Source organism: Notolepis coatsorum, assembly GCF_963971535.1.
Source record: "Notolepis coatsorum genome assembly, chromosome: 1".
NCBI classification, from domain to species: Eukaryota; Metazoa; Chordata; class Actinopteri; order Aulopiformes; family Paralepididae; genus Notolepis; species Notolepis coatsorum.
The window spans coordinates 252,437,325-252,463,915 of NC_140165.1; the positions used below are offsets into that span (position 1 = coordinate 252,437,325).

Below are 26,591 nucleotides of genomic sequence, written 5' to 3' on the forward strand. Positions count from 1 at the left end.
ATAATATAATAATATAACAATATATCATTACAATATATAATATAATAATATATCATTACAATATATACTATAGTAATATAACAATATATCATTACAATATATAATATATTATAACGAGTCATAAATCATTACAATATATTATATAACAATATAGTATATCACTATAATATAATATAAGAAGAGTCATATATAATTACAATAAATTACATAATATAACAATATAGTAATATATCATTACAATATATAATATAACAATATAGTAATATATCATTACAATATATAATATAACAATAGTAATATATCATAATATATAATATAATAATATAACAAAATAGTAATATATTATTACAATATATTATAATATAATAATAGAACAAAATAGTAATATATCATTACAATATATAATAATATAGTAATATATCATTACAATATATAATATAATAATATAACAATAGTAATATAGCATTACAATATATAATATAACAATATAGTAATATATCATTACAATATATAATATAACAATATAGTAATATATCATTACAATATATAATATAATAATATAGTAATATAGCATTACAATATATAATATAATAATATAGTAATATATCATTACAATATATAATATTGTTACAAAGGATCAGATTAAACCGAATATATATATTTATTGATTGATATATATTGCATAATATTTGTATATCGTTTGATATCCCTTGTATATTCCTTGTACATATACACGGAATATCCCTTTAGCCTAGTACAGACCATAATATTTCATTCTCCTATTGGACAGCGGTCCACAGGCGCCAAGGCCATGCCTCCAGAGTCAGGTTCAAAGCCACCGTCAAGACATGTCTGTACATGCCCGGCCTTGCCCAAGAATACGAGACAGAAATGAGGTTGGCACTAGATTGTTCGCCGTGCATATAAATATGGCGCAGGTGAATACAGAAGTGTCGTTACCCAATAAGTTGAAGCCTCACCCACGATACAACGTGCGGTGAAGTATGGCCTGTTTGGCCCCAAATAGAGCATTGAGACCGCGTGCGAATTAATAACTGAATTGTCAGAGTTTGGCGCTATACCGTCGAGTGCGACATATTTCTATTAAGTCAGTAATAGTCTATTTGTGTATAGTGTATCGTGCGGCTAAAGTTCTACAGTGACCAGCATCACCAACGCTTCCTCGTATCAGCTAGAGAGCTTATCCAGGCTGGGCTGCTTTCATGGCGCTTTCACCCGAGGAGCCCTAGACGAGAACCGTGTGGACATGTACACTGGATTAATCTACCCGACGACTACATAGCCCTTTGCGGCTGGATTATATTTGCTTTTGGTCCTGTGATTAATGGAGCGGAGAATCGCCGACGCCTACACGTGTGTGGGATTTACCCTGTGAGGAGCCACGTCGAGTCCGCGCCTCAGAGAGCCTGAGGCAGGCTAGCTTTCTTCCCTGTGGATCTACAGGCTATGGAGAACAGCTGTATTCGTCTGTGGATCAAGATCTTATTGCACCGTCTCCCGTACTCGGAGTCTCCTTATCATCGTTGACCCAGGCTCTACTACCGACAGATCCTCTACCCCTGCTGGCTTACAACCGGGGGGACCCTTCCAGTATCTCCCGCTATATATCACTAGTGTACCATAGATATAATTCCCTAAGATTCAGGTTGTATAATTACCTCCTGCGTAACCAGAGAATGGACATTCATTATTGATTTGCCTACGCACATTCCTTTGCCTTATAAGCGCATTCAAAGTAAATTAGAGAAGTATATTATGTACCTTTTGCTGCAATAAATACTTAATTATAACTTTGTGTGGAACCGATTCATTGTGGGAAGTGTTCATCATATATATATATATCATGTACTGTATGGCCAGTAATTAAAGTACATAAGACGGTAGTGGTTTAATGATACCATACTTATCAATACAGTCAGGGAATTGTACCCCTCAGTTACAATTGGTCCTTCGAGCCGGAGGGTAACTAGTGTAATATTAATATAGTGGTATTAATATTGACATGGCCAATGATGAACACTCCACAAAACGGTTCTCTTAAAGTAGATCGCCCGCAGCGTAGACGGCAGACACCTCAGTACTTAGAGGATTACGTTGCCAATATACTACCTAGCTTTCTACAGACGGTAAACGCGGAAAAAGTAGATAGTAAAATTATGTCCGACCCTATCGACCAGGTTACCCCGCCAATAGAGGCCCTAGTGGGTTCTAACGTAACTGACAAAGCTCACGGTAGGGACCAGGAGGGACCCGACATGACTTTACCCCCCGCCAAGACCGAAGAAGTAGTCCCCGGAGAGCTCCAGGATAAAGACAGCCCTCCAGGGATGGAACTCGACCCACGACAAGAAGAGGCGAGCACCCCGGAGATGGATCTCCAGGACTCGCCACAGGAGAACAGATCTCCAACGAGTACTGCCAGGAGCGGATCACCCCAACCAGCGTCTTCCCCCAGCGAGGCGGACAAGATGCTGGCACAGGCATTCCTCGCCAGCTTGGCAGCCTCAACAGAGCGCGATCGACTCCAAGCACAGACGCTTAGTGAGCGCGAACATTCTTCCATGGAAAGAGAACGCCTTCAAGCGCAGCAACGGAGCGACGAAGATCGTATACGTCTAGAGATTAGACGCCTTCAGACGGAAGAGAATATGGGAAGGGACCAGGCCGAAGCCCAGCGCGCCGCCGCCGAAGCCCAGCGCGCCGCTGCCGGTGCCCAAAGAGAAGCAGAGCGCGACCTCGCTCTCACCAAGCGCGAAGCCGAGCGCGACCGATTACAAGCGCAGATAATGGAGCAGCTGATCACCAGGGCAACACCCCCTCCCTCCGCACGGGGTTCCAGGGCCTCGTCAAGACAAGGGTCAAGGGCACCCTCCCCTACCCGATCAAGCGACCCTGAGCCCGACCACCAGAGAGAGCCTATACCCCCCTCCGAACTCCTTCCCCGACCGGTCCAAGTGAGACCCAGCTACAAGGAAGAAACGGTCTACACCGCGGAGAGGCTAAATAGACGACTACAGGATCTAGAGGACCTGCCAGAGGAAGAAGAAGAGGGAGAGGAGGAGAGTCAAGCCTGACAGCAGCACAGTACTCCACAGGACCAGGAGGTCCAGTACAGCCCAGGCTCTACCCCCGCGGCTCTGCGCTACAGACCCCCGACTCAATTCACGGGTGAGCTTGACGCACGACCAGCCCCGAGGAACAGCACCTGGATACGCGGGCCATGGTACCCAGCAGGTACCAGCCCACCAAGAGGCGTAAGAGGAGACTCGCCTAGGAGGCCTCTCTTCCAACGCTCACCGATGTGCCAGCCATCCATGGCATCATACATTGGCACACCGACGTTTCCGGACTTCACACACGAGAACAGAGCACAGTACACGGAGCTACGAATGTGCTTAGAGACAATGATGTCCGATGTAGCTGATGAACCGTACAAATATGCTATCCTACTGAAGCACCTCAAGGTGCCCCGAGCGCACAATATAGCGCTGGCCTATGCCACCTCTACTACCCCATACACAGCGGCTCTAGCAGCACTCGACCAAAGATATGGACGCATATGGGACTACGTAATACAAGAGATAAGGCATATTGACCGCCTACCCCCAGCCACAGACAATCGCTCACTAGATGACCTGTCTATCAAGGTACAATCCCTGGTAGGGATGCTGGGGGCGCAAAGAGAAAAGGGTATGCACGAACTGTACGCAAACTCTAATGTCGAGAGGATTTTAGAGAAGCTTCCGCCCGCCCGACAAGAGCGCTTCAGGCGGCAAAGAGACCACCGTGATCCTAACGGTCCCGAGCCATCCCTCCTAGACCTAGCCGACTTCCTGGCGAGAGAAGTCAACAGCCTACGGTTGGATACGTTCATGCGGAGCACACCAAGCTCCAGAGAGGGACCTAGGAGAGCAAACGATGGCCGCAGATTGGTGACCGTCATGCACCAATCAGAATCAGTACCGAGCAGCAAGAACCACAGTACCCCCTCGATGAAAGAGAAGTGGAAGATGGTGTGCCCGTACTGCGAAAAGGAACACTGGTTGTCACAATGTGACACGTTCAAGAAGATGACCGCCGACGAGGTGAGTCAATGGATAAAGTCCAACCGACGCTGTTACCGATGTGTGCGCAGTCACATGGCAGCCGATTGCCGCTTAAAGAAGAGGTGTAGTCGGTGTGACGGAGCCCACCTAGATGTCCTACACGACAGTAACAGAAGAAAGCCTGCACCCTCAAGCAGCACAAAGGCAAGTGTTATGTACATTGACCCCCCAATATGTGCACCTGCGTCAACTACCTATACCGCTCATAGACGGTGCCACCCCGACCCTGCTGATAGGCTCCGACCATGCAGACCTCATCGTCCCAATGGACCGGGTCCACACAGGGCCCAGAGGCTGTCCTGCAGCAGTCGAGACCCGCCTAGGATGGACATTACAAGGCCCCCTCGCTAAGTCTCTTAACCGAACAGCAGCCACTAGCTGCCTCCACTCCAGAGTGACAGAAGAAGACACCACCCTCCTACAGCATGTCGAGAGGCTATGGACACTAGAGACAATGCCCTTTAAGAACGAAAAGAAAGACATTCGTTCCAAGGAAGACATTTACGCTATAGCCCTCCTCGAGCAGGGGACAAAGAGAGTCAAAGTCAACGGAGTGATGAGATACGCAACTCCACTCCTGAGGCGAGAGGGTATGCCTACCTTCCACGCCCCAAAAGAAGCAACGGAGCGGTATCTATTGAACACAGAGCAGCGCCTAGCCAGAGACCCCGCTCAAGAGACTGTGTACCGCGCTGAGATTAACAAGCTAATCACAGCGGGACACATAAAGAAAATTGACATTAAAGAGGCCGATCAGACGACCGAATCATGGTACGTGCCGCACCACAAAGTCCACCACAACGGCAAGGATCGGATTGTGTTCAACTGCAGCTACCAGATCGGATCACAAAATCTGAATAAAGAGCTCTTGCCCGGCCCAACACTCGGCCCCTCTCTACTAGGCGTGTTACTACGTTTCCGCCAAGACAAGGTGGCCATCAGCGGCGACATCAAAGGGATGTTCCTGCAGGTGAGACTAGTGGAGGAGGACAAGCCCCTGCTGCGGTTCCTATGGAGAGAGAGGATCCGGGATGAGCAACCAGCCATCTATCAATGGGAAGTCCTCCCTTTCGGAACCACATGCAGCCCATGCTGTGCTACGTTTGCACTGCAAAAGCACGTCGCAGAGGATCCAGCAGCTGATGAAGAGGTCCGACAAAGTGTAGGAAATAGTTTCTACGTGGACAACTGTCTGCAAAGCGTCTCGATGCCAGAAGAAGCCGAGGCCCTTCTACTCAAGCTCCGCGCCTCCCTGATCAAAGGCGGCTTTGATCTCAGGCAGTGGGCCAGCAGCGACCCGCAAGTATTGCGCAGCCTCTCCCCCGAGGACAAGGCAGCAAGCAGCGAGACCTGGATGGCGACCATCCCAGGAGAACCCCAAGAAATGACATTAGGACTAGTCTGGCGCTTCAAAACAGACTCGCTCCATTATAAACACACACCCCTGACCAAGGAGCAGGGAAGGTCGACTGCACTACCGACCACCAGACAGAGTGTATACAGAACACTCGCCAGACAATATGACCCGTTGGGATGTATTCTACTTTACACCACCAGGGCAAAGATGATTGTAAGAGCGTTATGGGACAAGGACCAGGGCTGGGACGACCCCATACCTTGCGTCCACATGGAGAGAGTGGGAGACGGAACTCAGCTCACTCCCAGGTGTCAACATACGCCGCAGCTACTTCCCACCCACAGTGAGGCCGGAGACGTGCCAGATGGACCTGCACGTCTTCAGCGACGCCTCCGAAGTAGCCTACGGTTCGGTGGCCTACTTGCGTGCCCGAGAGGAGGGAGGAGAAATACATACTGCTTTCATCCTGGCTCGCTCAAGAATAGCCCCACGAAAGCAACAATCTATCCCGCGTCTAGAGCTCTGCGCAGCCCTAGCAGGAGCGCAACTCGCCATGTTAATCCAACGTGAACTCACCATTCCGGTGCAAAGAACAATCTTGTGGTCAGACTCCACGACAGTACTCACATGGATCCGGTCTGATTCGTGCAGATACAAGGTCTTCGTGGGAGTCAGAGTCACAGAGATTCAAGATTTAACGGAAGTAGCAAGCTGGAGGTATGTGGACACAAAACACAACCCAGCTGACGTCATCACCCGGGGAATGTCCCTGGATGACCTCACCCGTCACAACCTATACAGTGACGGGCCAGAGTTCCTCAAGCTCCCGGAAGAAGAGTGGCCTACACCCACCCCACGGGAAGCAAGTAAAGAGGAGGCCGAAAACAAGAAATCTATGTTCTGTGGATTGAACACACTCGTCTCCACAGACCCCGACATAGACGATTGCCTCACCCTAGAGAGTGCGCAGCTAAAGACATTCCTGTGGCACCACCCAGAGGTTCAGCTCACTACTGACATTACTGCAGCTGACTACGAAGAAGCAGAACTTCTTCTACTACAACGAGCCCAGAGAGATTCGTTTCCCGATGAGCTAGACTGTCTACAGGGAGCAAAGCCCATCCCATCAGACAGCAGACTGCTCCACCTAGCCCCCGAGAGCGACGCCCATGGTCTCATCAGAGTGGGTGGTCGTCTGCGGAGAGCTCCAGACTTACCGGATGACGTCAAGTACCCGATAGTCTTAAACAGCCGACACAAGGTCACAGAGCTGATCATAAAGAAATACGACAAGGATGTGCATCACGCCGGGGCAGAGAGAGTCTTCGCGGAGATCAGACGTCGTTATTGGATACTGCAAGGGAGAGAAGCAGTGCGGCGCTTCCAGCGAACCTGTCTAGACTATCGTAAGTGGCGAGCGCAGCCCAGTATACCCCGGATGGCTGACCTACCTCCCTGTCGCCTCCGACTCGGCGACAAGCCTTTTCACTCCACCGGTATGGACTGTTTCGGCCCGCTGTATATAAAGAAAGGAAGAGGAACCGAGAAGCGGTGGGGTATTGTATTCAAATGCATGACCACCCGAGCGATGCATATAGAACTCCTTCCAACCATGAGCACAGACTCATTCCTTATGGCCTTCCGAAGATTCACATCGCGGAAAGGCAAACCGTCTATACTATTGTCTGATCACGGGACAAACTTCAAAGGCGGAGAAAGAGAGCTGAGAGAGAGCTTCCAAGCTATGGGCCCAGAACTTAAGACCCACCTCGCTCCATCCCAGATTGACTTCCAGTTTAATCCCCCGAACGCACCTCACTTCGGTGGAACTTGGGAACGAGAAGTACGTTCAATAAAGACAGCCCTGTACGCCGTGCTTGGGGCCCAGACCGTGGCGGAAGAAGTCCTAATGACAGTCCTCACGGAGATCGAGGGAGTATTGAACTCAAAGCCCCTCGGTTACGTCTCAAGTGATGTAGCAGATGTCGACCCAGTCACCCCCAACACACTCTTGATGGAGCGGCTGGACCCCGCGCTACCACAGACAATGTACAGGCCTGAAGAAGCGAACGGCCGAAGAATGTGGAGGTACAGTCAAGTATTGGCTGACAAGTTTTGGAACAGCTTCCTACTCCACTATCTACCGTCTCTACAGACCCGCCAGAAATGGGTGAAAGAGAGAGACAATTTGACAGAAGGAACAGTCGTCATGATTATCGACCAGTCACTACCCCGAGCTATGTGGCCGGCTGGCCGCGTAAGCAAAGTGATCACCGGTGCCGACGGAAAGGTCCGAGCAGCCGAAGTGCTCGTCCAAGGACGGATCTACACCCGACCCGTGGCGAGGCTAATAGAACTGCCAAGGCTCCCCGATACTATCGATGACGACCATGACCCCATGACTTTGTGAACTGCCCGACCCCTCACAACAGACATTGAGTAGTGGACAGTGCGGTTAATCTGTCTCTGCTTAGCTAATTAGGTGGGACTAATTAGGAGGCGGCTGTTACAAAGGATCAGATTAAACCGAATATATATATTTATTGATTGATATATATTGCATAATATTTGTATATCGTTTGATATCCCTTGTATATTCCTTGTACATATACACGGAATATCCCTTTAGCCTAGTACAGACCATAATATTTCATTCTCCTATTGGACAGCGGTCCACAGGCGCCAAGGCCATGCCTCCAGAGTCAGGTTCAAAGCCACCGTCAAGACATGTCTGTACATGCCCGGCCTTGCCCAAGAATACGAGACAGAAATGAGGTTGGCACTAGATTGTTCGCCGTGCATATAAATATGGCGCAGGTGAATACAGAAGTGTCGTTACCCAATAAGTTGAAGCCTCACCCACGATACAATGTGCGGTGAAGTATGGCCTGTTTGGCCCCAAATAGAGCATTGAGACCGCGTGCGAATTAATAACTGAATTGTCAGAGTTTGGCGCTATACCGTCGAGTGCGACATATTTCTATTAAGTCAGTAATAGTCTATTTGTGTATAGTGTATCGTGCGGCTAAAGTTCTACAGTGACCAGCATCACCAACGCTTCCTCGTATCAGCTAGAGAGCTTATCCAGGCTGGGCTGCTTTCATGGCGCTTTCACCCGAGGAGCCCTAGACGAGAACCGTGTGGACATGTACACTGGATTAATCTACCCGACGACTACATAGCCCTTTGCGGCTGGATTATATTTGCTTTTGGTCCTGTGATTAATGGAGCGGAGAATCGCTGACGCCTACACGTGTCTGGGATTTACCCTGTGAGGAGCCACGTCGAGTCTGCGCCTCAGAGAGCCTGAGGCAGGCTAGCTTTCTTCCCTGTGGATCTACAGGCTATGGAGAACAGCTGTATTCGTCTGTGGATCAAGATCTTATTGCACCGTCTCCCGTACTCGGAGTCTCCTTATCATCGTTGACCCAGGCTCTACTACCGACAGATCCTCTATATATCACTAGTGTACCATAGATATAATTCCCTAAGATTCAGGTTGTATAATTACCTCCTGCGTAACCAGAGAATGGACATTCATTATTGATTTGCCTACGCACATTCCTTTGCCTTATAAGCGCATTCAAAGTAAATTAGAGAAGTATATTATGTACCTTTTGCTGCAATAAATACTTAATTATAACTTTGTGTGGAACCAATTCATTGTGGGAAGTGTTCATCATATATATATATCATGTACTGTATGGCCAGTAATTAAAGTACATAAGACGGTAGTGGTTTAATGATACCATACTTCAATCAATACAGTCAGGGAATTGTACCCCTCAGTTACAATATAATAATAACAATATAGTAATATATCATTACAATATATAATATAATAATATAACAATAGTAATATAATATAATAAAATAACAATAGTAATATATAATATAATAATACAACAATATAGTAATATTCATTACAATATACGTATTATAATATACAGCTGTTAGTCTGTCCTTACAGCCTCATCTAGATCTGAAGTTATACTGTATATAATATTATACAGTCTGTCTATACAGCCTCACCTGTTATACTGTATATAATATAATATTATATTATACAGCTGTTAGTCTGTCCATACAGCCTCACCTGTTATACTGTATATAATATAATATTATACAGCTGTTAGTCTGTGCATACAGCCTCACCTGTTATGCTGTATATAATATAATATTATATTATACAGCTGTTAGTCTGTGCATACAGCCTCACCTGTTATACTGTATATAATATAATATTATACAGATGTTAGTCTGTGCATACAGCCTGATCTAGATCTGAAGTTATACTGTATATAATATAATATTATACAGCTGTTAGTCTGTCCACACAGCCTCACCTGTTATGCTGTATATAATATAATATTATATTATACAGCTGTTAGTCTGTGCATACAGCCTCACCTGTTATACTGTATATAATATAATATTATACAGATGTTAGTCTGTGCATACAGCCTGATCTAGATCTGAAGTTATACTGTATATAATATAATATTATACAGCTGTTAGTCTGTCCATACAGCCTCACCTGTTATACTGTATAATGTAATAGTATACACTCTTGTCTCTACCCACCATGAGGAAGGAGTAGCCCACCCAGAGGCTCCTCCAGGTGGGGGGGCAGGGGGGGTTGAAGCTGTCCTGACTATGGACTGCCACGGCCGGGGAGGTGGTCTCGCACACCACGCAGCGGCTGATGTGCGCCTGGATGGCGATGCCAGCCACGGGCATGGCGGGCACGGGCGCCGTGGTGGACAGCCAGTAGGACTTGTCGTTGCGGCTGGCGTAGTGGCAGGTGCCCATGTTGCAGTAGGAGAAGGGCATGGCACTGAAGAGGCGTATGCAGGAGCCGGCCTGGCCTGGAGGGAGCACAGGTTTATTATTATATTATATATACACTGTAGTTTATTATATATGAGCCAGCCTGGCCTGGAGGGACCACAGGTTTATTATTATATTATATATACACTGTAGTTTATTATATATGAGCCAGCCTGGCCTGGGGGGACCACAGTTTTATTATTATTTTTTTTTTGTATTTTTTTTTTTTTTTTGTATTTTTTAAACAAACATAAACAAACATGACAACACACAATAAGATATACAAGCATTAGTTGTCAGTGCACATCCAATGAGATCACATTTTAGTTAATTGTCTTATATAGGATATACCCTTAATACCTGTTATCTAAAAACCTACACACATATGCTCCAGCTCGTACCCCCCCCTTCCGGACCCCACATTGGATAATCCATCCATTTTCCCTCGCTCCTAACCAGACATTACCATTATATGCTAGCTTTTATTTTCTCCACCACTTCTAACCACAATGTCATTTTGGATTCATTGAGACCCAAAATTCTTGCTGTAGATATTTCTTGATAGATCACATCGAGATATGTAATAATCCAGACCTTTCGGCAAATTTTTTCCGGTTGGAACCATCGTGATGCTATCAGCTTTTTAGCCACTGTGATACCCGATAAAAACAATCTCTTTAGCTGTGGATGTACTGCACACTCAAAAACATCATTCAGCAGTAGTACAGAGGGGTGTACAGGTATATTCCAAGTTAAGAGATTTGATAGTTGCTGGGTCACCTCTTTCCAGAATATCTTAACTGGTGGGCAGTCCCAGTACATGTGCATAAATGTCCCCTCGTCCCCATTTGTACATAAGGAGCATTTGGAGTCTTGTATAAGACCCATTTTTTTCAGTCTTATAGGAGTCAAGTATGTCCTGTGAATATAGTTAAGATTGATTTGTTGATGGTCCGGGTTCCTTGATGTGAATCGAATATTTGCCCAGGCTTCTTGCCAATCAAAATCATTTTCCAGGTCTGGTATATCCCTCCTCCAGACGGAGTCTAGGTGGATGGTTTCATATGAGGACGTTAGTAATTGATGATAAAAATCTGAAACAAAACCTCTTGATGTCTCTCTTTCATAGAAGAATTTGTGGTATCTGTGGTGTACAATTGGTATATTTAATGGAACACCGTGAGCCTTCAAACATGCCAATAACTGTGCGTAAAAGTAATATGTGGACTTGGTGAGATTACATTTTTTGCGTATTTCATTGAAACTACAAAAACCCTGTTTATTGAAGACGTCTCCTAATGAGTGTATGCCTTGCTTTTCCCATCTAGGGAATCTTATAGGTTGTTTTCCTATGATTATGCCATTTATGTAGTGTAGAATATTTTTTTTGTGTTTCGCGCCATATCCGGATCGCATGAGTGATTATGGGGCCAAATTTCCTTTCGCATTGCTTAATTGGTAATTTGGTGTATACTATGCCCTTCAGCTTATGTGGAGCTACTATATTTTCTTCTAAATTTCTCCAGGATACTAATGCTTGGGGATCAAACCATGTTGTTAGTGGTCTTAAAGTGTACGCCTTAAAGTAGTGGTAGAAATCTGGAAATGCCATACCTCCGTCTGCTTTGTTTCTCTGTGCGGTGGATCTTTTTATATGTGGTGGTTTGTTATTCCAAATAAATTTGTATGTGGAGGAGTGTAATTCTTTCCAGTAACCCTTTGGAGGGGGTAACGGTAGCATTGAGCTGAATAAGTTGATTCTAGGTAGGACGTCCATCTTGATTATTGATATACGTGCCTGTACTGAGTATATACCTGTATATTTCTTTTTGCAGGGGCGTTAAGTGGGAGGAAGGCCGACTTCGGCCAATTTATCCTAAATCCCGATAGATCTCCAAAGTCCTCAATCAGCTTGAGAAGATGAGGCAATGCTGTGTTGGGGTTTTGCATGAACAGTATTACGTCGTCCGCATATAAACTAATTTTGTGTTGTGTGCCCTTGATTTTGATTGGTTCTATGGATTGGGATTGTCTTATATATTGTGCTAAAGGCTCTAATGATAGATCGAATAGTCCGGGACGCCTGTAGCTGTTCTGCAACTGTAGCTATTTCCGGGGTAGGCCTGATTGGCCCCGACAGGCACGTGACCGCCGCGGCCACGCCCCGCGGCAGCCCCGCGACGCGGCAACGAGGCTGCTGTGGTTCACAGGCGCTTTCCGCCTTCAACGCCATCAGTCATAATAATATCATCAGTCATCTCTAATAATATTAATCACTGTTCAATGTACTAATATACAATACGGCTCACTTTTCCCACTTCAATGACAGAGCCGCTGTTTAATAATATTGTCGCGGCGGAGCTCCGTCGCAGCAGCATTATGTAGCAGTAATCCCCCCTTCTTTACCATCGACAAACTAGCTCAATTGGTAACTCTGCTTGGCTGTGGATCCTATGGTTCGATTCCCTTAAGTTTTTTTTTTTTTAACGTATTGCACTATAGCGTGTATGGTACAGTAACGGTCTCTGGAGCGCAACAGTAAGAAGCATTTGCACTGCAACGCATACACCGTACTGTAAATTGTACCATACAATATACAATACGCTATGCACGTTAAAAAAAAAGGGAATCGAACTTAGGACCATAGGATCCACAGCCAAGCAGAGTTACAAATTGACCTAGTTTGTCAATGGTAAAGAAGGGGGGATTACTGCTACATAATGCTGCCGCGACGGAGCTCCGCCGCGACAATATTATTAAACAGCGGCTCTGTCATTGAAGTGGGAAAAGTGAGCCGTATTGTATATTAGTACATTGAACAGTGATTAATATTATTAGAGATGACTGATGATATTATTATGACTGATGACAGTGAAAGGCGCCGCAAACTCCTTCTGCTGCGGGCGGCGTTGAAGGCGGAAAGCGCCTGTGAACCACAGCAGCCTCGTTGCCGCGTCGGTCACGTGCCTGTCGGGGCCAATCAGGCCTACCCCGGAAATAGCTACAGTTGCGGAACAGCTACAGGCGTCCGGGACTAAGAGGGCAACCCTGTCTGGCTGAGCGTGATACCGGAAAGATTTTGGAGATGATTGTACCTGTTGTAATCATGGCCGATGGGTCTTTGTATAATACTTTAATCATATCAATGAATCAGTTTTATTATTATATTATATATACACTGTAGTTTATTATATATGAGCCGGCCTGGAGGGAGCACAGGTTTATTATTATATTATATATACACTGTAGTTTATTATATATGAGCCAGCCTGGCCTGGGGGGAGCACAGGTTTATTATTAATTATTATACAGGGTGTAGTTTTATTATTATACAGGGTGTAGTTTATTATATATGAGCCAGCCTGGCCTGGAGGGAACACATGTTTATTATTATATTATTATAGTTTATTATGTATACAGGGAGTCGTTTTATTATATATGAGCCGGCCAGGCCTAGAGGGACCACGGGTTTATTATTATATTATTATACAGGGTGTAGTTGTATTATGTATACAGGGTGTAGTTTTATGTATACAGGGAGTAGTTTTATTATGTATACAGGGTGTAGTTTTATTATGTATACAGGTAGTAGTTTTATTATGTATGCAGGGTGTAGTTTTATTATGTATACAGGGTGTAGTTTTATTATGTATACAGGTTGTAGTTTTATTATGTATACAGGGTGTAGTTTTATTATGTATACAGGGTGTAGTTTTATGTATACAGGGTGTAGTTTTATGTATACAGGGAGTCGTTTTATTATGTATACAGGGTGTAGTTGTATTATGTATACAGGGTGTAGTTTTATTATGTATACAGGGTGTAGTTTTATGTATACAGGGTGTAGTTTTATTATGTATACAGGGTGTAGTTTTATTATGTATACAGGGTGTAGTTGTATTATGTATACAGGGAGTAGTTTTATTATATATACAGGGTGTAGTTTTATTATGTATACAGGGTGTAGTTGTATTATGTATACAGGGTGTAGTTGTATTATGTATACATGGTGTAGTTTTATTATGTATACAGGGTGTAGTTTTATTATGTATACAGGGTGTAGTTTTATTATGTATACAGGGAGTAGTTGTATTATGTATACAGGGTGTAGTTTTATTATGTATACAGGGTGTAGTTTTATTATGTATACAGGGAGTCGTTTTATTATATATACAGGGTGTAGTTTTATTATGTATACAGGGTGTAGTTTTATTATGTATACAGGGAGTCGTTTTATTATGTATACAGGGTGTAGTTGTATTATGTATACATGGTGTAGTTTTATTTATGTATACAGGGTGTAGTTTTATTATGTATACAGGGTGTCGTTTTATTATGTATACAGGGTGTAGTTTTATTATGTATACAGGGAGTCATTTTATTATGTATACAGGGTGTAGTTGTATTATGTATACAGGGTGTAGTTGTATTATGTATACAGGGTGTAGTTTTATTATGTATACAGGGTGTAGTTTTATTATATATACAGGGTGTAGTTTTATTATGTATACAGGGTGTAGTTTTATTATGTATACAGGGAGTAGTTGTATTATATATGTATACAGGGTGTAGTTTTATTATGTATACAGGGTGTAGTTGTATTATGTATACAGGGTGTAGTTTTATTATGTATACAGGGTGTAGTTTTATGTATACAGGGTGTAGTTGTATTATGTATACAGGGAGTAGTTTTATTATGTATACAGGGTGTAGTTTTATTATGTATACAGGGTGTAGTTCTATTATGTATACAGGGTGTAGTTTTATTATGTATACAGGGAGTAGTTTTATTATGTATACAGGGTGTAGTTTTATTATGTATACAGGGTGTAGTTTTATGTATACAGGGTGTAGTTGTATTATGTATACAGGGTGTAGTTTTATTATGTATACAGGGTGTAGTTTTATGTATACAGGGTGTAGTTTTATTATGTATACAGGGTGTAGTTTTATGTATACAGGGAGTAGTTTTATTATGTATACAGGGTGTAGTTTTATGTATACAGGGTGTAGTTGTATTATGTATACAGGGTGTAGTTTTATGTATACAGGGAGTAGTTTTATTATGTATACAGGGTGTAGTTGTATTATGTATACAGGGTGTAGTTTTATTATGTATACAGGGTGTAGTTGTATTATGTATACAGGGTGTAGTTTTATTATGTATACAGGGAGTAGTTTTATGTATACAGGGAGTAGTTTTATTATGTATACAGGGTGTAGTTTTATGTATACAGGGTGTAGTTTTATTGTGTATACAGGGAGTAGTTTTATGTATACAGGGAGTAGTTTTATTATGTATACAGGGTGTAGTTTTATTATGTATACAGGGTGTAGTTTTATGTATACAGGGAGTAGTTTTATTATGTATACAGGGTGTAGTTTTATGTATACAGGGAGTAGTTCTATTATGTATACAGGGTGTAGTTTTATTATGTATACAGGGTGTAGTTTTATTATATATACAGGGTGTAGTTTTATTATGTATACAGGGTGTAGTTTTATTATGTATACAGGGTGTAGTTTTATGTATACATACAGGGTGTAGTTTTATTATGTATACAGGGTGTAGTTTTATTATGTATACGGGGTGTAGTTTTATTATGTATACAGGGTGTAGTTTTATTATATATGTATACATGGTGTAGTTTTATTATGTATACAGGGTGTAGTTTTTTATGTATACAGGGAGTAGTTTTATTATGTATACAGGGTGTAGTTTTATTATGTATACAGGGTGTAGTTTTATTATATATACAGGGTGTAGTTTTATTATGTATACAGGGTGTAGTTTTATTATGTATACAGAGTGTAGTTGTATTATGTATACAGGGTGTAGTTTTGTTCCTCACATTTTACACACACATTCACACACCGACGGTGGAGGCAACCATGCACAGTTCCAACCTGCCAACGAGCAATTAGGGGTTAAGTTACTTGCTCAAGGAAGAGCGGGAATCGAACTGGGAACCTCTGGATTACCAGACGACTGCTCTACCTCCAGAGCCACTTTATTATATATGTACACAGGGTGTAGATTTTGTGTGTACCTAGGTCCTGGGTGTGTGTGTACCTAGGTCCTGTGTGTGTGTACCTGTGTCTGATGTGGTACGGAACATATCACCATCTAGTGCAGCAATGTACAAACATGCCAGAGTGAAACCAGAGTGGTTTGGCCTTACCAACGATGTTTTTGCTAACATACCAAATACACCGGACGTTGTTTTTGTTGACACCAGCCACAGGGAGGTGCTGGTCATAGAAGTAGGCTGTACCTTTGATCTGTACATGGACCAGGCCTTCCGGGACAAGTATATCAAATACCAACCACTGCTCAGTGTGATGGCTGACCTTGGGTATAGGTGTAGATATAGTGTACTTGTGTTCGGAAGTCTTGGCCATGTACACAAATGCGCCATGACCGGTCTGAGAATTGCTGCAATGTCTAAAAGAAAAGCCAAACAAATTGCCAAATATTGCTCTGTCTCAGCTATTATTGGCAGCTTAGCCACGTGGAGAAGGAGGTGCTATGTGTCCCTTAAGTGTTCAGTGCTGCTTGGCCCCGATACATTTGATTCCCTGTTTATGTAATATAATTTGTGGAACCAAATAAAGTATTAAAATGTGTGTGTGTGTGTGTGTGTGTGTACCTAGGTCCTGGGTGTGTGTGTACCTAGGTCCTCGGTGTGTGTGTGTGTGTACCTATGTCCTGTGTGTGTGTGTGTGTGTGTGTGTGTACCAAGGTCCTGGGTGTGTGCCTTCTCCTGCCCCTCCAGGTATAATAAACTGTAGCCCTCCCAGAGGGCGGTCATGTCTTCCGGGCAGGAGGGAATTGATTCTGATTGGCTGTGCACCACCAACAGGAAGCCAGAGTTTACGGATTTGATTGGTCCAGGGCTGCCAGGGTCTCCAGATGGCCCAGGCTCACCTAGGATACAGAGATACAGGTCAGAGGCCAAGACATACTAATAATTAGGGATGTTCGATATTGGCTTTTTTACCGATATCAGATATACCGATATTGTCCAACTCTTAACACTTTGATTGCCACTCACGAGTTTTTATACGAGATTTATAATAGTTACGTTGAAAGCCACTCACAAGATTTCTCGGAATTTTAAATTTTAAATTTTTTTAGCGATCTGAAATCCTAATTGCATCACGCAAGCCTACCCTAGTCTACCCGAGAGCCGCCGGCGATCAGATGTGGAATTGGAATATACCAGTTGGATACCATCTGATGTCAGGTAAGGAATCTATGTTATCAGTGTTAGGATAATCAGACTCGTTTTGATGAAGATATAAGCTGTTTTGTGAAATGTGCTCTATCGGTTTCACTGTAAAGTCCATGAGGAAATGAAAACGGCTATTATCAGCATGCGGCTCGAATGGGCGTGCGTGTACGTATAATATTGATCATCTAGCGTTTATTTGAAAACGATTCATAAATAGGCCGACAAATATCAACGTTCTGGAATATTCCAGTGAAAGACGATTATCACAGAATGGCCAGAATGGGCTGTTTTTTACCTCAAAACGGGTGCTTTTCAAAATGCTCTCAAACGGAAATGAAGCGATAAAAAACCAATCTGCCTTGACAGCACTGACTGGAAAATGATTCTTTGATAAGCGACGGGCAGATTATACACATAGCCATAATTTAAAACATAGATTAGGCGATATTAACGTTAACATTAAAGTGGATGGTGGCATTCAAGCACTAAGTCTGGCGCCACCTGGTGGCACTGAAAGTGTTAATTTCCGATACCGATATCAACCCCCCCAAAAAAACGGAATAATTTCAGGTAATTAACATTACATATCTCTTGTCGTGGAATTAACACAACATTATGCATACTTTTGACAATAAATAAAATAAGAATTTGTTCTTACTTGCTTGCCTGGGTAAATAAAGGTTAAAAAAAATTAAAATTAAAACCGATACCGATCATTTACGATATTACATTTGAATGCCAATATATCGGACATCCCTACTAATACTACTGTGCTACTACTAGGACCACTAGGATACAGAGATACAGGCAGATGTCAGGACATACTAATAATAATACTACTGTACTACTACTAGGACCACTAGGATACAGAGATACAGGCAGATGTCAGGACATACTAATAATAATACTACTGTACTACTACTAGGACCACTAGGATACAGAGATACAGGCAGATGTCAGGACATACTAATAATAATACTACTGTACTGCTACTACTTTTTACTCTAATCTGTCTAATCTATTCTATTTTATTATTTGTATTACTGAAGAACTGTGATTTGCCTTACCTTGCTACCTCTCTATCTCTTTGTATTTAATTTTTTTATGCTCGCTTATGCCTGTATTTTTTACTGTTGTGAAGCACTTTGAACTGCAACTTCTGTATGAAAAGTGCTATACAAATAAAGTTATTATTATTATTATTACTACTAGGACCGATACATGCAGATGTCAGTACATACTAGTAATAATACTACTGTACTAATACTAGGACCACTAGGAATAAGCATGATTTATAAGTTCCTATTGTTTTTTTTGTAAATAATCAACATTGCAAAACACTTGGATTTGCTAAATATCTTAATGGAAAGTATTGGTATTATAATATAATGGTGATTAGATTAGATTGTACTTTATTGTCATTATATTTGTATACAACAAGATTTGGGACTCAAACTTAACACATTCCCGCCCGACCACGTGGCAAGGTTGTTTTGGCTTTTATTCCATTGTAATAACCTACTCAATGTCACCAGGTATGCAGTGGTGGGCATACGCGGTCAAACGACGTTTAGGCTACGTCACTGAGGCAGAAGTGCGCGCATCCTATTATTATGCAAAGTCTAGGTGATAAGTGCCGGCCGGGGTGCCTATACGGCGCGACGACACAAAAATTACTCGTCGCGCCGTATACCCCGGCCGGCACTTATCACCTAGACTGTGTGTGTGTGTTTGTGTGTGTGTGTGTGTGTGTGTGTGTGTGTGTGTGTGTGTGTGTGTGTGTGTGTGTGTGTGTGTGTGTGTGTGTGTGTGTGTGTGTGTGTGTCTGTGTGTGTGTGCGTGTGTGTGTGTGTGTGTGTGTGTGGAGTGTTGGGCGTGTGTTATGTGACAAAAGACCGCCCGTCTCGTCCCCAGCTCCGCCTCATGAAAGAGGAGAGAGACATGTATGCGCGTGCACGCGCGCGCATGCACGGGAGCGCACGTGCACGTGGCGTTTGGCCTTGGCCCATATTACGACTGCACCACTGAATGTCACCGAGCAGCACTGCAGATTTACCCCACTCTTCAAATTCTGAAAAGTGCATTACCGGCCAGATCCTCTTAGGGGCGCTGTCTCGATAATGCAGTGTTCCCTGTGGCAGAACGGTGCCTTATTTTTTTGACTTTCAATGGAGTTTCCAGTTAGCTGGATTCTATATGTGTAGCCTGTAGCTTGGAATACCTTTTGCAACGCCGAATTCACTATGCAGTAAAGGAATATATCATCAGCCAATGGACATATCGATCTACCAGATGGCGATCGATAACTGGGAAATCCTTTTGGGGATCCAACCGGCCCACGGTAAGATCTTTTTCACATAAATTACACACTGATCAGGCCTTGCTTTGTTAGCCAACCAGCCGATCAGCGAATGTGGCTACTGAGGCTAACGCGGTTATTGGTAATCAATAATCAGAAACGACGTCCCCCACCCCCCCCCCCCCTTCATGCATTCATGGTGGACCATGAATACCGACAATATGCATTTTGCGTTTTAGCTCCAGCTTCTGTAGTGCCAAAACACTGTTCGATTTAATGTTATTAGCTTAGCGCCCTGTATCTCGCCTTCCAGGAAATATACTAGTCCAAATCCCATATAACGCTTATATTCACGAGGCTATAAAATGAGAACGTATTGATGAAAAAATTATTTCTTTAAGCCATTTTGAAGGGATGGTTTATGGTCTCAATTGACAATGAGAATGGACAGATAGCAATACTATAAAGTATAGATTTAGCTCTACAAACAGCCTCACATACAATCTCTGTCTGTTTTGAAATGCTGGCCATTTAGCGTGAGATTAGACGGCCCCCAATGGCCCCGGATGTGTTAAGGTGCAGTAATAAAATCACACAAGTAATAATACAAGAAACATTAAATACTATACAGAAACATTAAATACTATACAAGAAACATAAAATACTATACAGAAACATAAAATACTATACAATAAGACAATGTTACAATATACAGAATAACAATACACAAATAACAATCACAGTGTCAGATGGTAGTGATGTCATAAACATGAAGATGTAGGAGTGTGAAGGAGGAGGACTCACCCTGGGGGCCGAGGACTCCTCTCTCCCCCTGTGGCCCTGTGTCTCCCTGGGCTCCGCCCGGCCCGTCTGGCCCCTGGGGGCCTGGAAACCCAGAGATACCCAGAGGGCCGCTGCGCCCTGAGGACACAGAGAACAGAGCGGTGTGAAGCGGTGACTGTTAGGTATGAAACAGGTAGTTCCGACCACGCATTGTGATTATGTCGAGAGCGTTCTAAACAGTGAGTATATTCATGATACACTCACAGTTAAATCACCATGAATATACCACTGCGCTGGCTTTAGAATGTTGTAGAAAGTTTCAACTGCCATTCATCAAACTGTGTCAACATGACCTATTCCGCGTTATGTTTGATTTAACATACCCGTTAACCATAAACGAGTGGATAGATAAAGAGGACGGGCCTACCTGGCTGCTTTCTTTTGGCTGCTTTTTTATATAGCGCTTTTATCCAAATCGCTTTACAATTTGTTACTCACATTTTTACCCATTCACTCACACATTCACACACAGACGGCGGAGGCAACCATGCAAGGTGCCAACCTGCTCATCGGGAGCAATTAGGGGTTAAGTGTCTTGCTCAAGGACACATTGACATGCTGCCCGGGAGGAGCGGGAATCAAACCGGGAACCTCCGCATTGCCAGACGACCCTGAGCCACTGTCGCCCCACTACATCTACCGGTATTCAGAAAAACAGCATTATTAGACATGCCAATCCAACGAACGATTTGCTGAACGCGGTGGAGAAAAGCCATTGAACTGTTCCAATAGCTGGGCAAGTGGTAATAACATCACCATCGACTTCCTCAAAAGAGACAGGAACGGGAGCAAGTCAGTCATTATTTTGAGCTCAGAAGGCCTGTGCACGGCCCAACTCCGGGAACTGTCCAAGGTGCTGATGACTTTCTCTGACTTTCGCTTGCATTAGACCAGCTATTCCCAAACTGGGGTACGCGCAATGACATCGGGGCTACGCCAAATAAATCTGATAAAGATCAACCCTACATTAAAGGACTACTCTTGCCTTTCAGCCAGACACAAACCTTTTTCTAGGATTGACTACTTATTCTCGTCTCCTAATTTGTTTGATAATTTCGATGTCTGGCTAGTTCCCTTAGCCCTCTCGGATCACAAAGGGATTTCTTTTACAGCATCGTTTGGCAAGCTAACCACAAGAGCCCCCAGATGGCGGTTTAATTCATCCTTGCTAAAAAACGAAGACTGTTGTACAGAATTCGGAGAAAAACGAACGAAATTTTTTACATTGTGTCGTAGAAAAATATCATCATGTCATTATAGATCTGTGTTGAGATATCATTTTATCTTTGTACAGCTTGACTGGTTATGGCCAGCTAGTATAATGTGTGTGTGTCTCTTTAAAAGGTCCAAAGTACCCAGCTAGTCAAAGCAAGGTCGTGTTATTACTCCCCTACTGAGAGCCCAGTTTGTTTATACTATTACTTTCATCATCATATCTGGTGTATAATGTTACGTCTTGCAAGTGTGTATAAACTCTGTTCTGCCCAGACCTCTGGGTCACTTTATGGCCAGACGCTAGTGTGTGAACATGATGTATCTGTCTGTAAACTGTCCTTTCATTGTGGCCACAGTGAAATAAACTGTTTTCTATTATTAATAACGACTCAGAATGATTTATACAAACGGCTCATCTTTTTGTCCTTTAACATTTCCCATAACAATTAGTGGAAGACCCTAGAGTTCTGTGGAATGCAATGAAGGGCTTTGTCAGAAGTCATGTCACACTTTTCGCTTCCAACTTGCATAAAACACGCTTAAATAAACTTGAAAATTGGAAACACTATATTCTGATCTATATGCTTCATTACTACTACTACTACTACTACTACTACTACTACTACTACTACTACTACTACTACTACTACTACTACTACTACTACTACTACTACTATTACTACTAGTACTACTACTACTATTACTACTACTATTACTACTACTATTACTACTAGTACTACTACTATTACTTCTACTACTACTATTACTACTACTACTACTACTACTACTAGTACTGCTACTACTAATACTACTATTACTACTACTACAACAACTAATATTATTACACTACTACTACTACTACTACTACTGCTGCTGCTACTACTACTACTACTAATACTACTACTACTACTACTACTACTACTACTACTACTACTACTACTACTACTACTACTACTACTACTACTACTACTACTACTATAACCACTACCAGGGGCGGATTTAGGATTGTAGGAGATCCGGGGCTTAGCCCAGATGGGCCCCCCCCCCCTTTATTTTTTATTTTTTTTTTAATATTTTTTTTTAATTTTTTATTTTTTTTGGGCAGGCAATGGGTGGTTTGGAGGGGGTCCGGCACAACCCCCTCCACGACAGATTTTTTTTTAATTTAATGAACCTGTACGTGCAATTTCCTGCAATATAGAGCCTTCAATCTTGACCAATAAAGCTGCTCTTTTCACTATAAAACTCAGTTAACCATAACGTAGTTATGGTTAGATTTATATATTGGGGGGGGATATATCATATTTTTCATATAATCAAAAAGTGGTGGAGCAAGATCATACCTTTGCTCCCCCAAGTTCAATAGTGGGAGAGCAGAGATGCTCCGAATGCTCTTATGGCCAGGCGTCTATGATTCACTGATACAAAGTAAAATAGTGCAGTGCAATAAAATAGTTAGTCAAATAGAATAAAATAATGCAATAGTGCATTGCAATAAAATAGTTATCATCGTATTTCTTCGGGAGGCCGGTAAGGAGTGCATTACAGTAGTCGAGTTGGCTTGAGATAAAGGCATGGATCTGGTTTTCAGCGTCCTTTTGATTTATAAATGGCCGTACTTTAGCTATGTTTCTAAGGTGGAAGAATTAAGTTTTTGTCAACTTGTTGATTGTGATTTAAAGCTTAGGTCTGAGTCTACCATAACACCAAGACTTAACTCACTCAAATACAGTTAGCAGCTGGATAGACCACAGATGGAAATTAGCTTCTGCTAAATCTGGTGCAAACATATTTTCATGTAACAATGATGAACTGTAAAAAAAAAAAAAAAAATGTATTTTTTTTAAAATAGATTCAGGGCTTTTCAGAATACATCCGGGGCTTGAGCCCAGGTAGCCACCCCCTAGCTCCGCCCCTGACCACTACCACCCCTCTTTACCTCTGGGGCCCTCCTTGCCGTTGGGTCCTAGGGATCCAATGAAGCCGGTCTCACCAGGGAGGCCAGAGTCTCCAGGAAGCCCTGCCATAGGAGGCCGTAGTACAGGTATTATCACCTGCCCTGGCTCTCCCTTCACACCTGTGGGGGAGGGAGGAGAGGACGAGCGTCAGCAGAAATAAGAATGAATGAATGAACCCCCCATGCCTCACCAGCCTGGACAGATAATGACTCAATAACCTGTGATGAAAGGTAAACAAATACATTTAAAAATATAATCTGCATACTAGATAATGACCTCTTGAACATGTATTGGTATTGCCAACACGTGTGTACAAGAGCTGTAGTCTACCCATATAACTCTGTATGATAGCATGTACAATAGTGCTGTATATATCGTACATATACATTTATATATTTATATTTACCACATATATATTTCCATATCTGTGTGAATATACCTGCATATAATCCTTCTATATACCTACTTATACATCTGCATATAACTCTGTATGATACCATGTACAATAATGCTATATATACCATATTTATGTATTAATACCATTATTATATATAATACACACATCTGTCTGTACATAGCTGCATATAATCCTTTTTACACATCTGTAGATACTATGTCTATATCTGTACATATCCCTTATCTACTCTTACTAGTTACGCTGCTGGCCAGTATGACTTTTACTACCATAGTGTCTTTATACCTGTATCACTGTACATATTAACACTACAACTCTGTACATACATCTGATTAGCACTATACAGTATGTAGTAGTAATGTATATATGTAGTTTAATCAGTTTAATCACCTGTACATTGTATATTACTATTGCACTTTACTGTTCCATTTGCACTCTTTTGCTCCATTGCACTTGGTATAAAAATACAGAACATGTGGTAGAACCACAGGAACCCACCTGTCGGCCCCGACTCTCCCGTGTTCCCGTTGGTCCCGGGCTGACCACAGACCCCTGTAGGGCCCTTATGACCTGGGAACCCCATGACCCCAAGGGCCCCCCACTCACCTGGTACACACACACAGGGGAACACACACACACACACACACACACACACACACACACACACACACACACACACACACACACAGGGGAACGCACACACACAGGGGAACATACACACACACACACACACACAGGGGAACACACACACACTCGTTCAGTACCTTCTTGAGATCACGTGTAAAAAAATCTAAGGAAATTAATAAAGGGAAGATGATTAAACAGAAGGTTTTGTAGATACAGTACTGAATTCTGCCATCCGGACCCATGCAATTTGAAATATTATTATAGAATATAGAATATGAGGCCTAAGGGCGGCTGGGTGGCGCAGCGGAGATTGCGCTCGTCACCAATGCAAGAGACTCCGGTCTCGAATCCGGGTGTCAGCATTGCCTCCGGCTTGGGCCAGCCGTCATACTAACTCAATTGGCAGAGTTAGAGGGTGGAAGTCGATGGGTGAGGATTTGGACGTTGTGGACAGCGACTCCTACAGGTTGGTTGGGGGACGCCTGCACAGCAGAGACAGGAAGTAGCGGGGGTAGTGTGAGCCTCCCATGCGTTACACCTCGCCACTGAGAGTCCGCGCTGGCAGGTGAAAAGATGTGACAGGCTGCCTCCTCGTGTACCGGAGGGGACACGTGATGCAAGGCTTCTATCCTCCCTACAACCGACCAGTGGGGAGCATAGTCGAGCAACGTTCAAGACAGGGGAGGGGAGAATTGGAAATACAAAATTGGGATGAAAATAAGGAGAAAAAGTGGATAAAAAATAAAGGCCTATAAATTACCTTATTATAGCCAACTCGCACATCTATGGATTAGGCCAAATCTTCTCTTTCAAATGGGAGAGTTCAATTTGGATTTATTATCACCAGGCGTGCATGAAGAACAGAGAATGAAATCTACTGTATGTACAGTAGGTTTTTTATTCTTGCAACAGCTCCGCCATTTTGAAACTGATTTGAACAGGGATGGTTGCTAAATGTTCACAATAGGGGAGACAAACTAACTGCGCTCCAATAAGGTTCAGTTTTGTGGTATATAATCCCGAGAAATAAGATAAATGAAAAAGATTCATACACAAGTCATTTGCTTGCAGGAAGCTAGAATCTGTTGGGTAGTGTAGTTTTTAGAAATTCCTCTTCTCATAATGACTACAATCGTCATCATTCAGCGACTGCTGTTGTGACATGGTTAGGATGTTTACTCTTGAATACGTTTGAAAAAAAAAAAAAAATGATAATTATGTCAGACAGTCTAGAGAGAATGATTTATGACATGATGTCATTTGCGGTCCGGTACCGGACCGCACGGGTGGAAGAGGTTAATAAAGAATAGGAGAGGTGAGTGACATCTCGTTAATAAAGAGGAGAGTTTCAAGTTCAAGTTTCTTTAATAGTTGTCGTACAGAAGTACAGAATACTTTTATACAAAATGCTTCTTACTGTTACGCTCCAGAGACTGTGCAAGACAAGATAAGTATGAAATAAAATAACATAGTATAGCATGTAAATTAGAAGTAAAAAAATGAGGTCACAGTGTTCAGTATAGAGAGGTGAGTGACATCTCGTTAATAAAGAGGAGAGGTGAGTGACATCTCGTTAATAAAGAGGAGAGGTGAGTGACATCACGTTAATAAAGAGGAGAGGTGAGTGACATCACGTTAATAAAGAGGAGAGGTGAGTGACATCACGTTAATAAAGAGGAGAGGTG

At 42.8% G+C, this 26,591-nt stretch overlaps 1 protein-coding gene across 1 annotated transcript in view; it reads right to left on the minus strand.

Moving 5' to 3' along the window:
* Window positions 1-26,591, minus strand: part of col4a4 (collagen, type IV, alpha 4) — a gene marked incomplete at its 5' end in the record, with an annotated part of 174,636 nt that overhangs the window by 4,797 nt on the left and 143,248 nt on the right. The window contains 5 exons of the mRNA XM_084309776.1: window positions 10,069-10,352; window positions 17,054-17,242; window positions 20,653-20,769; window positions 23,846-23,983; window positions 24,778-24,885. Coding sequence (XP_084165902.1) covers window positions 10,069-10,352; window positions 17,054-17,242; window positions 20,653-20,769; window positions 23,846-23,983; window positions 24,778-24,885 — 836 coding nt within the window. The remainder of the gene's footprint in view (window positions 1-10,068; window positions 10,353-17,053; window positions 17,243-20,652; window positions 20,770-23,845; window positions 23,984-24,777; window positions 24,886-26,591) is intronic.